At 37.2% G+C, this 16,256-nt stretch overlaps 1 protein-coding gene across 13 annotated transcripts in view; it reads right to left on the reverse strand.

The window, feature by feature from the left end:
- The window catches only part of NCOA2 (nuclear receptor coactivator 2), a 289,669-nt gene that overhangs the window by 93,753 nt on the left and 179,660 nt on the right, over positions 1-16,256 (reverse strand). For all 13 annotated transcript variants that reach the window (XM_036998040.2, XM_036998037.2, XM_036998034.2 and 10 more), the window contains 2 exons: positions 12,287-12,391; positions 9,089-9,261 (listed from right to left, as the gene is read on the reverse strand). In XM_036998040.2, coding sequence (XP_036853935.1) covers positions 9,089-9,261; positions 12,287-12,372 — 259 coding nt within the window. In that variant the 5' untranslated portion in view covers positions 12,373-12,391. The remainder of the gene's footprint in view (positions 1-9,088; positions 9,262-12,286; positions 12,392-16,256) is intronic.

The following is a 16,256-nucleotide window of genomic DNA, read 5'->3' on the forward strand; positions in this document are numbered from 1 at the left end:
GACAATACAAAAACAGAAAATTACAGACCAATGTCCCTGATGAACACAGATGCAAAAATCCTCAACAAAATAATAGCAAACTGAATTAAAAAATACATCAAAGGAAAATTCAAAATGGATCAAAGACCTGAATGTAAGTCAAGCAACCATAAAACTCTAAGAAGAAAACATAGGCAAAAATCTCTTGAATATAAACATGAGCAACTTTTTTCTGAACATATTGCTTCGGGCAAAGGAAACAAAAGCAAAAATTAACAAATGGGACTACATTAAACTAAAAAGCTTCTGTACAGCAAAGGATACCATCAGCAGAACAAAAAGGCATCCCACAGTATGGGAGAATATATTCGTAAAAGACATATCTGACAAGGGGTTAACATCCAAAACATTTAAAGAACTCACATGCCTCAATAACCAAAAAAGCAAAAAACACAATTAAAAAATGGGCAGAGGGTATGAACAGACACTTCTCCAAAGAAGAAATTCAGATGGCCAACAGGCACATGAAAAGATGGTTCACATTGCTAATTATCAGGAAAATGCAAATTAAAACCACAAAGAGATATCACCTCATTCCAGCTGGGATGGACAACATCCAAAAGACAAGGAACAACAAATGCTGGCACGGATGTGAAGAAAGGGGAACCCTCCTACACTGTTGGTGGGAATGTAAATTAGTTCAGCCATTGTGGAAAGCAATATGGAGGTTCCTCAAAAAACTAAAAGTAGAAATACTATTTGACCCAAGAATTCCACTCCTAGGAATTTACCAGAAGAAAACAAGATCCCAGATTCAAACAGACATATGTACCCGTATGTTTATTGCAGCACTATTTACAATGGAAGCAACCTAAGTGTCCATCAGTAGATGAATGGATAAAGAAGATGTGGTACATATACAGAGTGGAGTATCATTCAACCACAAGAAGAAAAAAAATCCTACCATTTGCAACAACATGGATGGAGCTAGAGCATATTATGCTCAGTGAAATAAACCAGGCAGAGAAAGACAAGTACCAAATGATTTCACTGATTTGTTGAGTATAAAACGAAGTGAAACTGAAGGAACAAAACAGCAGCAGACTCACCAACTCAAAGGAACTTGTGGTTACCAAAGGGAAGGGGTTCAGGAGGGAGGGAGAAAGGGATTAAGGGGCATTATAATTAGCACTCATAAAATAGGTAGGTCAAGGAGAAGGCAGTACAGCATGGAGAAGACAAGTAGTGACTCTATAGCATCTTACTACACTGACAGACAGTGATTGCAATCAGGGGGGAGGTGGGGACTTGATAATATGGGTGAATGTAGTCACCACAATGTTGTTCATGTGAAACCTTCATAAGACTGTATATCAATGATACCTTAATACATATATATATCAAAGGGATCATCCATCATTACTAAATGGGATTTATTCCAGCGACACAAGGATAGTACAATATTCATAAATCAATCAATATGATATACCACATTAACAAAAAGAATAAAACCATAGGTTCACCTCAATAGATGCTGAAAAAGCATTTGACAAAATTCAACACCCATTCATGAAAAAAAAAATCTCTCAACAAAATGGGTATAGAGGGAACCATACCTGGATATAATAAAGGCCATATACAACAAATCCGCAGCTAAGATCATACTCAAGGTCAAAAAGCCCACTCTTACTACTTTTATTTAGCATAGTATTGGAATTCCTGGCCACAGCAATCAGACAAGAAAAAGAGAGAAAAGGCATCCAAATTGGTGAGGAAGAAGTAAAACTGTCACTATTTGAAGATGACATGATACTGTATATATAAAATCCTAAAGACTCTACCAAAAAACTATTAGAATAGATTAATTCAATACAATGCAGGATACAAAAATCAACAAACAGAAATATATTGCATTTCTATATGCTGACAACAACAAACTAGCAGAAAGAGAAATTAAGAAAACCACCTCATTCAGAATTGCATCAAGAAGAATAAAATAACTTTAACCAAGGATAGTATTACAAGGAAGTAGAACTGAAAACTGTAAGACACTGATGAAAGAAATTAAAGATGATATAAATAAATGGAAAGAGACACCATGCTCACGTACTGGAAAAATGAATATTGTTAAAATGTCCACACTAACCAAAGAAATCTGCAGGTTCAACACAATCTCTATCAAAATACCCATAGCATTATTCACAGAACTAGAACAAATAATCCTAAAATTTGTATGGAACCAGAAAAGACCCTGACCAGCCAAAGCAATCTTGAGAAAGAATAACAAAGAGGTATCACAGTCCCCAATTTCAAACTGTACTGCAAAGCTATAGTAATCATAACAGCATGGTACTGCCACAAATATAGGTACATATTTGTGTATGGAATTAATGGAATTGAGAACAAGGGTATAGAGAGGCACAAAATAAACTCATGCTTATATGGTCAATTAATCTGTGACAAAGGAGGGAAGAACATAAAATGGGGGTAAAAACAGTCTATTGAATTAAAAGATGTTAGAAAAACTGGACAACTATATATAGAAGAATGAAACTGGACTACATTATTATTAACCATACACAAAATAAACTAAAATGGATTAAGGACCTAAATGTAAGACCTGAAATCATGAAAATCCTAAAAGAAAACATAGGCAGTAAACCTTTGCACATCAATCTTAGGAATATTTTTTTTTTGATCTGACTCCTCAGGAAAGGGCAGCAAAAGCAAAAATAAACTAAACTAAAAACCTACAAAGTTTTTGCACAGTGAAGAAAACCATCAACAAAACAAAACGGCAACCTACTGAATGGGAGGCAATATCTGCAAATGAGATTATCTGATAAGGGGCTAATATCCAAAATATATAAAGTACTCATACAATTTAACATCAAATAAACAACAATTCAATTTAAAAAAAATATGGCAGAGGACCCAGTAATTCCACTTTTTTTTACCTGAAGGAAACCAAAACACTAATTCAAAAAGATACATGCACCTTTATGTTCACTGTAGCATTATTTACAGTAGCCAAGATACAGAGGCACCCTTAGTGTCCATCAAAAGATGTGGTATTTATATATACACAATGAAATATTACTCACACATAAATGAAGAGTGATATCTTGCCATTTGTGACAATATGGATGGATGTAGAGGGTGTTATACTAAGTGAAATAAGTCACATAGAGAAAAGCAAACACTGTATGATTTCATTTACATGTGGAATCTAAAAAACAAACCAAACAGAAACAGACATAAATACAGACAACCAACTGGTGGTTGCTAGAGGGGAGGGCAAGGGGTGGATAAAATAGGTGAAGGGGATTCAGAGGTACAAACTTCCAGTTATAAAGTAAATAAGTCATGGTGATGAAAAATACAGCATACGGAAAAATGCCAATAATACTGTAGTAACTTTGTATGGTGACAGATGGTAACTACACTTATGGTGAGCATTCCGTAATGTATATAAATGTTGAATTACTATGTTGTACACTTGAAACTAATATGGTATGTCAACTACAGTACAATTAAAAAAATTTTAAGTGTAATTAAATAAAATATTCTCATATAGTAAGGGCAAGTTCAAATTTATTGTCCTCCTTAAAACCTGCACCAGTGTCTTTCACCACACATCCCCAATGTCCCTTACAGATCAACAGCAGTTGTCTGCAAGCTGATTTCCCTCAAATTATGTGGAAGCTCCAATGAAGAAAATCATGTGCTTATTGACTGTTGAAACTCCCCATTAGTGTATTATATCTTGCAGATAGTATTTACTCAGTAAAAATTTTACCGAATGTTTTCTCTTGAATGAAATCAATACACACAGTGGGGTTTCAGAATTAATTTCTTTTCATAACAGCAAAAGGTGATCAAGAAAACAAGGGAGCCCACTTTCTTTTAGAGTGAGGAAGCCAGTTTAAATGTTGAAATTAGAGCCCATGTCATAAACTGTTAAAATCCTAAAGCATTAGGATACATTATTTAAATCTGCATCTGAAAGCTGTTAAAAAAATTCCTTATACTTAAGAATAAACACACAATAATGGAAAACCAGAAGGTAATGCGAGCAGAAAATGAACCTGCTTACTAATTTTAAGGATTTCCTTAATGAAATGAGCCATTAGCCCACATTAAAATATGAATGTGAATTATATGCAGATCAGGAGAAAAATATTTTATCTTCATTAAAAATTGCAATGTCAAGGATATAATGCTCATCAAAGTTTGATTTATTTCTTGATGCATGGAAAACCTGTAACAGTTTCAGGTCTTCAAGAGCAAAGTAAGGTCAAATTCATTCCTGTGTTGAAGTAAATAAACAAGGGCAAGATAAAAATTGCCGACTCTTGCCCTCTTTAGTTCTCCTTAAAGCAAATGTGACCCAGGTAACAGGGACAAGCAGCAGCTGCCAACGTCCAGCAGGAGTAACAGAGCTGGAGGAAAGTTATGCTGATGGAATCATACAAAGTACTAACATTTCTGATTTCTGTCTGACTGCATAGTTTTGATAGCATCTATTTACTTTTTCTATATTAAAATAAAAAGAATCAACACTATAAGAATACTGAGGCTTAAAACTGTAACAGAGAATACATCTGAAAACGTGTTTCCCTATCAGTATCAAGTCCTTAGGAAGAAAACTTAGATTTCTTTGGATGATGACTTCAGGTATAGATGTTAGAAACATTGATAAAAAGAGTAATAACTACTGTTTAGTAAGTCTATATGACAAGCACTAGCTTAAACCCTTCATAAACCATATTGAACATATTTTCCACAAGACCTATACTGAGGTATTATGATCCTGGTTTTACAGATGAAAAAGGGAAGACCCAGAGAAGTTAAGAAACTTGCACATGATCATACAGTTGGTGGAGGAGATCAGACTCATCTGGTTTAAATAAAGCTTCTGATCTTAGTAAGTTCATTATGCTCATTACTTTAACATACTCTGCCAACTGAGTTTGGGGTTTGCACTGGTCTATTATACTGTCTACTCTGTTGGCCCACTGTTAGATCTGGCTGGCTGACTGTAGCCATTTAATTATCACTGGCACATTTAGAAGAAGATAGGATAACAAAGAAGATGGCAATTGAAACTCACACTATATGCAGTGAATAAGGGAACAATGCTTTAAAAAGGTTAAGACTATACATGTCATTGGTCTCCTATTTGTTTTCCAAATAACTAAGACTTTGTCCTATCATAAATATGTGACCGGCAATGCAAAACACCATCTGTGGTACGAAAGTATCTACAAGGGCATGCCCAAGAGATGCTGACTTTGCTAAACTATCCCTTGAAGTGAGAGATGACTCTAACGTCACTCTAAGGTTTCATCACATGGAACATTAAGCAATGCTAGAAGGCATCACCCAAAAACCTGATTTACAGATGTCACCCCTGGAAGGGATCTGATATCAGAGCCCTTTTGCTCACTCTGCTTAGTTCTTTGCTATTAGTTCATGCTGAGGATTTAGCTTTGAGTAACTGAGTAACTGAATTTTCATCACAAGAACTTAAAGCATTTAATGCGGGGAAAAAAAGAACAGGAAGGGAAATTCTACATTTTACTGTCATACACTAGAATTAGGTTTCCATTACTATTTCCTTGATATTTTAAATAATTTTCCGCCAAATCTAGCTAGGACCAACATGAGTTTTTGAAATATACCTTTTATTCTTATTGCTATTCATTTGTAAAACTACATTTAGAAAAATAATAATGAAAGGTTGAAATCAATTATCTATTAACTAATAAGTACGTCTGTATTCAAATATGCTGCACTAAAGTGGCAAATGTTTGCTAAACAATAAAATTCATTAAAAAATTTTAGTTTAGAAAAAACAATGAAAAGTGTGCTTATATTTGGGATAACAGAGGAGATACCGATTTAAATAAGGCTGTAGAAAAGCATTAATTTTTAGAAGTCCCTTAAATGTTTCAGTCACTTTAAACTTCAATTTTATTTTTTAAGGGCATAGGAATCATCATATATTTTCAACAGAAATTTTTATTTAAGTTTCCAGCTGAGGAGTGTGACATTGGAGAGAATAATCCAAAATTAAAATCATTTGTATTTTTCCTACTTATTATTATTATTCTGCAGAATAGAAGCAATATTAGGTTCCCCAATTAGGAAAAGATTATTTACCATTTATGACTGCTGTTTGCAAGTTACAGGAACCAGAAATTCTAAACATTTACCACATCTTATACTTCAATCTCAAAAAGCTGGTGTAATGGCTTAGATGTAGACTCTGCGCATACTCGCCCTGCATGTGCAAGGTCCGCTGCGGCATGAATGCTCTTGGAAGCCAGTGTGTCTGCCAAACGTGTTTTGTAAAGAGCTATCTATGAAAAAATGCTTGTTCATTTAAATAGCTGGTAATTCCCTCTCCTGAGGGCCATTTTAAAATCTCATTTCTTCTCTTCCTTTCTCTATAAAGTGTATGGAAACGTGAGGAGCAGCTGATGACAGAGCAGACTTGAGTGAAAAAGCCCATCATGTGTGGCCAGTCTGTGGGAGTTTCTGACACTGGGAGGGGGTTCCTTCAATTTTTTTTCTTTCTTGATGTGTATTTATTAGTGTAGCATATCATGCAATCCAGTTTAACTTCTCCAGGACAATTATGATTTTATTCAGGTTGACACTTGCAATGGAATTACAAATTAAGTTTAAAAAGCATTGTAAAGATGATGGTTGGGCTTTATTTGTACTGACTGATAGGGAGATCAGTTGGGTGGGCAGGCACAGAGAGAGAGGGTGGGGGTGGAGAGAAGGGCTCAGGTCTGATTTATGTATTGCTCTTGAACCTTACCTGGCTAGCTGCTGCTGAGAGAAATCAAGCTGGCCCCAATAGAGCTGGTCAGTGAAATGGTGTGCATGGGCTATGCAGAGTTCTCTGGCACCAGAAAAATTTTACTTTCTTCATATGACCATGTTGGGGAGGATATTCATAACCATTTCCCCCACCCTCTTCCCCAACACTTTTCATCTGTAAGAAGAGCTGTCTGAAGATCTTAATATAGGTGAAGAAAATAATACGTGCTGTTTTGCTTAATGTAGCAAAGATACTGACTACGTACTAAACATTTACCGTAACAGGTTATTTGCTGAGTACATTTCCACAGCTCATAATTTCAACACCCTGCAACTTAGACGTTATGATTGCTAAATTCTACGTGAGGAAATTGAGTCGTAGAAAGAAAATAATCTGCCCAGGTTGAGAGCCTGTAAGTGGCAGAACCAGGATCATCCCTAACTTCTACCTGATCTGATTCTGAAGTTCTGCTCTTTTTTAAAAAACAATTTATTAAACAAGCCGTATCCTTATTAGAAGTATGTTTATACTTTGCATTCCATTTTTAAATTCTGCCTCCCTTTTCAAAAACACGTTACTTTTCAAATTAACAGGAACTACTGTAAGAGTAAGACACGACAGGGTGTTTATGGTTGCTGCTTCTTGGGAGGTTGTGGCGCGCGGCCTTATGATTAAACTTCAGCAGAATATGGCACGGTCCCAGTGTGACACATCTAAATGTGTTTTATGGTTTGAAGCAAGAATTATCAAGGCTTTGCAAAACTTAAGAACTTGTGCAAGACCTGGATAGTGAAAATATAGATTCAACTCTTTTAAAGCATAAAGGTATTACCTAACATGCAGTGTTCACAAAACTGAATCATTCAAAATCTTTGAAACAAGAAGCTAAACGAATTCTCCCCTGCAATGACATCAGCAGCTAGAAATATAGCAACATCATAGCACTGTGAAAGTTTAAACAATTATTTCTCCTAAGGCCTCTGGGAATAGTATTTTAACCATTTGCTAAAACCAAAAGATGAAGAAGATACAAAATTGAGATTAAGTTTTTGATAATTAGTGAATCTCAAAGGGAAAAGAAGAGCAATGATGGGAGACAGATAGGAACCAGAAGTAGACACCCTTGAATGCTGAATGTTAATTCTGATGGAAAACCAGGAAATACAGGCCAATTTTCAGAGTGGGCTGGTATCAGCAACTGTGCTGTGAATACTATGTGTATAATTATAAGTTCTTAGAAGAGAGAATTATATTTGTAAAATTGTTTTACATAGAACTTAGCTTAACACTATTTGCATAAAATGGAAAACACTATGATGATCATATATAAATTAGGTAGCTAGGATTTTAGGACACACGGGAGCAGGTAAAAAAATTTAGGCTCATATACCTAAGCAGACAAAGATGTTGTTTTTCTAAAATCTGCCTCATTTGAATATTATATAAAAGGTAGATAAAAAATATGAACTCGAGGTTGCATTCAAAAACAGATCGCAAGAGATAGTAATCTCCCTAGCCTCGCCCTGAAGGAAAGCAGGATACGAATACTTCAAGAGCATATATTGGCCCTGAGCACCGAAACACTGTTCATACTTGCCTAACATGGATCTTTTTTTTTTTTTTGGCAACACAAAGTCCAATGTGTTTTTTAAAATACTATTTTCATAGTTTTTTTTTTTTCTCTAGGCAAAAATATCAAAGAGAGACAGAAAATGATCTCAGGAAAAAAAGAAAACCCCAGGAAGAAATCTGTCATGTTCTGTGTTTCAACTTCACAAAAGAATTCTGACTGGAGGTTTGAGCCTTTCAAATCTCTTGCCATTCGGGATATGAAATTCTTATCTAGTGGCGTGGCCAGTTGAGACTCACTTAATCAAATATGCTGACTACCTGAAACAGGAGGTGGTTCACTTCCTGACTTCAGGTGGCTCCTGACTTCAGGTGGCTCCTCACTTGCAAATTATGACAGTCACTTGCTGTGCAAGCTATGAAAATTCCAAGGTAAGGGAGGAGACTCAGTGGGCACCTAGATGAAAAGTTACAGCACCCTGCCTCACCTGAGCCTCCTCTGTCTTTAGGGATCATTGAATTTTATATAAAGTCTATTTATAAACCACTGCAAGTGATATTTGCATTCGCCTTGCCCTGTGACATCATTTCCTCATCAATAATTTAAGCCTAAGAAATGGATTAAAGGGACTGTGAAGGGACATTGCAAACATGGAAAATGAGAAAGCAACTAAACTCTCCCAAGTATTAATTCAGTCCTTTTACCTTGTTCTTTGATCTGGCGAATTTGCTTCACAGTTTCTTTTAAGATTGCACATTTGTCAGGTTTGAAGTTAAAGTTGTCTATATCGTTAAAATTTGCAAAAATCAGCTCTGCAAGTTCTTCAATATACTTATTTTCCTGTTCACGATTACGTTTCTCAGTGCTCCTCTTGGGGCTAAAAAGAACGAAGATGTTTTTATTATGAATTTGAAAAAGAGTTGTTATGAAAAAATAAGCATGTTAAACAAGTTCTAATACAAAGAGTACAAACAAGAGTTACTTATATACACACATAAACATAGTTGACCCTTGAACCACATGGGGATGAGGAGTGCCGAGCCCCTGCACAGCTGAAAATCTGGGTATAACTTCTGACTCCCCCAAAACTTAACTACTGATAGCCTATCACAACGAGAGCCTTACTGATAATATAAACACTCAATGAGCACATATTTGGTATATGTATTACATACTGTATTTGTATAATAACTAGGGAAGAAATGTTCTTTCAAATTGTCACCAATCTCAAAAAAGTTACAGTCGATTTCTTGAAAGAAATCTGAGTTTAAGTGGATCCATGCAGTTCAAATCTGTGTTCACGGGTCAACTGCACTTTGTGGGGAAAAAACTGAATTTGCTCTAAATGTATCATGTTTTTTGGAAATCAAACTTACCCCAGGCTGCAATTACATATTTACTATTATCATTTGTTCAATGTGCTTAATGTTTCCCACTGAACTGTCAGCTTCACAGTGACAATGGTCAAGACGATTTGCTCACCACTGTGCTTAAAACAATGCATGTCTCAAGTGGCCATTGTATTTATTGTTGACTAAATAAAGGAATGTTTTAGAAAAAGGGGTGAAACATTTATAAAAAGTTTTTAATTTATATTGGACTAGTAAAAGAAGAAAGGGATGTTAACTAGTTACAATGGTAATAAATTCCAATGATTTTTGGTAAAGCATTTTGGTAAAGCAAAAATAATGAAAATAAATTATTATAATTTCAGAGACTTCTTCAGGATGTCAGTGATCATACCAAAAAACAGCCTTTTTAGATAATGCAAAAAAAAACAAAAACAAAAAAACCAAACACAAAGAACAGCTAGAAACAAAAGCGAAACTGATCTAGGGTATTTGTTAACTGTCTAAGCTGAATGACATGCAAAATATAAACAAATAGTCTAAGTTCAACTAAAGTTTTAAAAAGTTAATGGAAGAGAGGAAAAAATAAAAATTGGCAAGATGTTGCCATCTGAATTTGATAAAACAGCAAACTCAAAAGTCCCCCTTGATAATAACTATATGCACAATTGTTCACTGAAGTATGGTAGAGGGCTTACTAAATGACATTCAAACAATACAATAAATAACTTATTCAATGTAGCAGCTTTCTGTATTTTAAATAGTTACTTGTGTATAATACCAACTTATTCAATTCTGTAATTTGTAATAGACTACCACATATTTGCCTCTAAATATTAGTTTTGTTTTCATAAACTAATAAACCTTAGAACATAATTCCTCCATTTTATATGATTTGTCCAAGATTACCCAGTGAGTTACTCGCAGAGCAGGGACCAGAATTTGGTTTTTCTAAAACTAATTTTTACTCCTAGTTTCTTCTTTATTAGGTCTAGGGAAAGGGAGGTATGGCTGTAACAGGTGGAAGAGTCAGATTCCCTCTGTGAACCCCTCTACCCTCGTCTACTTCCATCCATCACTCTCTCTCACAAGACAATAAGTAAGTGACAAACAGGTGAGAAAGGAGTCCTGTGTTCCAAAGGGGTGCACCAGGCAGGTGGCTGAGAGCTGCACCCACTGCATGGCGCCAGCACAGTGCTGATAGAAGAGCAGTGCCTCCCTCGAATAGTCTCCACCTTACCAAACTGCCTCCTCCAGTAAAACTGCTGAGCATTGAGGAGGTCACGGTTAGCCAGCAAGTACTAGGGAATCCAGAGGCAATACACAGGACCTGGGGCCTGGGGCTGGGATGTGGACAGTGATGATTCATTAGGCTTGTTTTGCTTGGCAACTATAAAGGGAAAGGGAATATAAACACTGGCTTTCTGCTCTTTCTCCTTCTCTTCCTCCCTTAATGACTTTTCCTAGTCCTCTACCCTACTGTGGCCCCATCTGATCATTTAACTCTCCATTTATAGACGTTGCTGTTTTTATTTAACTTTTAAAATCATTTATATATTTAAATCAAAGGGGTGAATTCTCTCTTCTACCTTTGTCCCTATTTGCTTAGTTCTCATCCCCTAAGTGGGTAACAACTCTTAAAGTTCCTTAATTATCCTAAAACAATTCAAATATAGATTCTTATTATTTTCTTCCTTTTTTATACAAATGGTAGTATCCTATAAACATTTTCTAAACTTCGCTTTTTCTCTGTACCAATATTCTTAAGAGATTCTGTTCGTATCAATCCATGAAGTGTTCTCATTCTTTTTCGGCTGTATTGTGTTCTAGTTTATGGAGTATCATAGCTATTTAAATAGCTACTTACAAACACTTAGGCTTTTCCTAATCTTTTGAGATTATAAACAGTGGTGTAATGAGTAATATCATACTTATATCATTCTGCATGTATAAAAGAATATTGTCAGAAATTCCTGAAAGTGGAACTGCTAGTTTAAAGAGGATATGAATTTTGTCATTTTAACAGATACTGCTGAATTACACTGCAAAGAAGTTATAACAACTCACACCTTCACCCACAATGTATGATACAGAACTTGCTTTAAAATTATTTGTTGTATTCACTGAAGAGCCACAACCTCTGTCACCAACTCAAGACAAGAGAAGAGAGGAGAGGAGAGAGGAAAAGAAAAGTGGGTCAGGGGACCAACCCAGTACAATATTAACAGCTAGTCTTTTTACTATGGAGTCTTCTAGGATATTCTGTGCTCTAAAGGAAAGGAAAATGTGAAAAACTCAAAATTATAAACTGTTTTAAGATTCAGGGAGAAAGGGGATGCCAGAAGTAGGTGGCTTTCTTCTTGTAAAGAGTAATAAAATCTGCAACTGATTAGCATCCAAATGTAAGCTCAGTAATACATATTCAAAGGTTTAACTGTTGAGAAGAATCAAACACAATATTGAACCAGGTATAAAACCAATGCTAAAATACTGAAGCAGCATGCTGTGGCTTTCATGGGCAATACTGATTCTGTTTCTCAGCAAGAGGCCAACCTGGGTCCCAGCTGGTCAGGACATTCCTTGCGCTTCCTTGTCTCTGCCCTGGATGGGTCAGAGGTGTTTTCTCCCATTCCACTCATCTTGAACACATATCAGCAACTAAAACAGAAAACAGGGGGAGAAAAAAAGTGAAAAGCTGATGATAAAGTTTACCAACAATTTACCAACAATAAAAGAACTTGACTTTAATCACAAACTTGACAACTGTAATTAACATTGATTTATGTACATGCATAACTTCTCATAAAAGGCTGCCTTTTAAAAAAATCTTTGCCTAAAAGTTAAGCAAATGTAAAGGTTAGCATTTAAAAAGCAAAGAAGCCTACCTCATTGGGTCCAAACTCTTTAAAAGGAGTTGTACTTCAACAGCACCATGAACTACGCTCTGCCAGTCCTGAGTTTCTGCGGCCGGCCTCCAGTTTCGGCGCGACCTTGCACCACGTAAGGGGCTCCTCCCAGCCTCTGTTTTGGGTTTGGCCAATGTGCGGACTGTGCTGCCGCAGCTCACCCGTGACAGACAGCCCTGCGATGAGCCAGTGCCACACCACTAAGTGAATGTTTCTAAACCTGACCAGGTGGATATGACACCCCGTCCTAGCCCTACACAAGGCCTCCGTAAGCAACACCCCTCAGAGGATCTTCCCACCTCCCTCCTGTCCCGCAGCAGCTGCCTCACTGCTCCTCCCTCCACGCGCTCCGCGACCTCCCAGCCCTGGTTTCCTCTCTCACATCCTGCTGCCCATAACTCTCCTGCCTCAGCTGAGTCTAGCTGCCATCCCAAATGTCTTACGATGCACTAAAAAAACAAACAAAAAAAACCCAGAGAACATTACTGACCCTAATGGGGGGAGAGAATTACTGGCTCCTGCTTGAATCCCTTTCAGTAAAAAAACAAAAGGACATATCATAAGAGAATCAGTGTGTTCACTCACTTTGGTCATCGTTAGCGGAATCCAAATATTTAAATATGCAAAGAACAAGCGTGATAGAGGGGTAAGTTCTAAGAGAACTACATAACAGTACTAGAAAAGATGTTGAGGAAAAGGAAGATGGTTGTTAACCCAAGGTGCTTAATAACTGCTTAGCAAAACAAAAAATATGCAGCCTAAAAAGTTTAAGTCAGCATTTAAAAGTCTTTGCTAGAGTTCCAACTCTGCAATTTACCCCTTCTTTCTGACCCCTGCGGCTTCTAAAATCACCTTCCTTCTCCTTTATTTTCTGTAGTGGCTTTTCTTCTTTTGAGCTGGGGAAATTGGAGGGAAGGACCTATCAGCAGGAGGTCAAGAACTTAAGGAAGATGCTAGAAAATAACTGGTTCGTTAAGAGCAAGGACCAAGAGGAAGGTGGCCTAAGAAAACACTCTCCCCCACTCTGAGTGATCAGTTACCGCTGTCACATACCCATCACGCTGCCCAGCTCCTGCCTTGGTGGGACGTGGCAAGTTCAGGCTCACCACAGTCATTTCTTTTGGCCTCAGCTCTAATTTTTGGGGACAAATAAGTTAATTTTTTTGGAGGGGGGAACTCATGTGTAAGTACAGTATGAAACACTGTATCAGGTGATGGTGGATGTTATAGTCAGGAGGTGACACGGAGGGGACAATCCTGAAGGCTTATGCCTGAGCTTCCTGCTGGTGGGAGCAATGTAACCAACTCCCAAGGTCCTGCACTGTGGTCACAATTAGAGTGGATAATAAGTATAATCTGTATTTAGTTATTATTCATTTAGCACTCATTATGCACCAGGCAATTTAGTAGAGAAGCCAGTATCCATGTCCAAGCTCCACCGCTTGGGTAGTTGTGAGTCTTAAGTTCCTTGTATGCCTTCATCACCTATTCCGTAAAATGGAGATCACTGGGAGCATCTACCACACAGGGGTGCTGAGCAGATTAGCAAGTGGCAGAAGTGGGATTTATACACAGGCTTACACACGCATACTCCTAATAAAATACTATGGAATAGTGTTTCCTCATCAAATCAGCCATTTTCCTTTAATCACGCAGTCAAAGGTCAGGTGGGAGAACCAGCTAAATCTGGACTGCATGTGCTTCCCAGGCTTGGCTCTTTCCCCCTCATCAAAATGTCATTGATTCAATCAGAGACTGCCTGTTTGCCATTTTGTAAGTCACGTTCAGGGCTGAGAGGAGCATGAGGAGGAATACTGCTCTCAAGAAGCAAACAAGGGGAGAGAGGAAATATATGTGTATAGAGGAAAAGCCCCAATCAGTAAACATGGGTGGCATGCACTCCTCGACACCATGAGGGCCAAGAATGCTGCACCCTGCGCTGGCTGGGATGGCGGAGGGGCTGAGCTGCACCTTGAGGAAGGCATATGAGTTCTAACAATGGGGAGGGGAGCCAGGGATTGCAGGCGGTCTAAAAGGACAGAGGGTGAAACAATCACTTGACCACCAGAACTGTCTCAGATGATACCTTTCCAATATTTTCTTTCAGTATTTCTCTTGGAACCACAATTCCCATGGTTTCAGTCATCAGCATGTAAGAAAAAACATTGCTTAGCCAGTCTAAGTAAGCTTTCAACAAATGACCTAGGGAATTTTCACTGGGGAAGCAGCTTTCCATAAATCATAAAAATTTAAGTAAATTTTTATCATCAAAATATAAACCTCAATGGAACCCTTCTATGCTGTTGGTGGGAAATGTAAATTAGTTCAACCATTTTGGAAAGCAATATGGAAGTTCTCAAAAAACTAAAAAAAGAAATACCCTTTGACCCAGGAATTCCACTCCTAGGAATTTACCTGAAGAAAACAAGATCCCGATTCAAAAAGATTTGTGTACTCCTAGGTTTATCGCAGTACTATTTACAATAGCCAAGACATGGAAGCAACCTAAGATTCCATCAGTAGATGAATGGATAAAGATTCCACATAATGGAATACTATTCAGCCATAAAAAGAAAACAAATCCTACCATTTGCAACAACATAGATGGAGCTGGAGGGTATTATGCTCAGTGAAATAAGCCAGGCAGAGAAAGACAAGTATAACAACAAAGCAAAACTGAAGGAACAAAACAGCAGCAGACTCAGACTCCAAGAAGGGACTTGTGGTTACCAAAGGGAAAGGGGTTGGGGAGGGTGGGGAGGGTGGGGAGGGACGGAGGGAGAAGGGAATTAAGGGGCATTACTATTAGCACACATAGTATAGGGGAGTCACGGGGAAGGCAGTTATAGCACAGAGAAGACAAGTAGTGCCTCTATACTACACTGATGGACAGTGACTGCAATGGTGTGTGTTGGGGGAACTTGATAATATGGGTGAATGTTGTAATCACAATGATGCTCATGTGAAACCTTCATAAGATTGTATATCAATGATACCTTAATAAAAAAAAATATATAACCCTCCATATATAACAAAATGCCTTATACAGCAGTAGATGCAATAAGTTTGTTCATGAAAATGGCTTTTCCCCCCAAAAGTATCACTGTTGTATATTAAAAAGCAGAGTATTATCAGAAAGATCAGGAAACTTTCAACAATTAAAGTAAGTGACTGAATTTCAGGTTTAACATTAGCAATGTCTATCTTTAAATGTCTCAACATGTATATTCTAATAATTATAACTTTACATGAAGGGACAGAACTGAAGTATTTCAACAAAGAGACTAGGAGATAAGGAGTGAAGCAAGGAGCTATTATTTTCTGGTCCAACCAAGTTCGGTAGAACCCTTTGAGCACACTGTTCATATTTTACATGTATTTATTCAAGGCTGGCTCACAAACCACTCTATTTGTAGTATTAAAACATCACTAATTTCCTCTTGAAGTAAGTTATTTGAGTGCCCAATTTTCCCTTTTATTATCATGTGATGGTACATTAAACAATATTTCCTCAACATCTGAAAATTTCAACCTTATGAATATGCTTGCTTATTTTTCTGTGTCTACCTCATGTCCCCTTTTCTGAGTGATTTTCCTTGGCCATGTATACTCAGCGC

This window comes from Manis javanica, chromosome 2 (assembly GCF_040802235.1).
Source record: "Manis javanica isolate MJ-LG chromosome 2, MJ_LKY, whole genome shotgun sequence".
Lineage (NCBI taxonomy): Eukaryota > Metazoa > Chordata > Mammalia > Pholidota > Manidae > Manis > Manis javanica.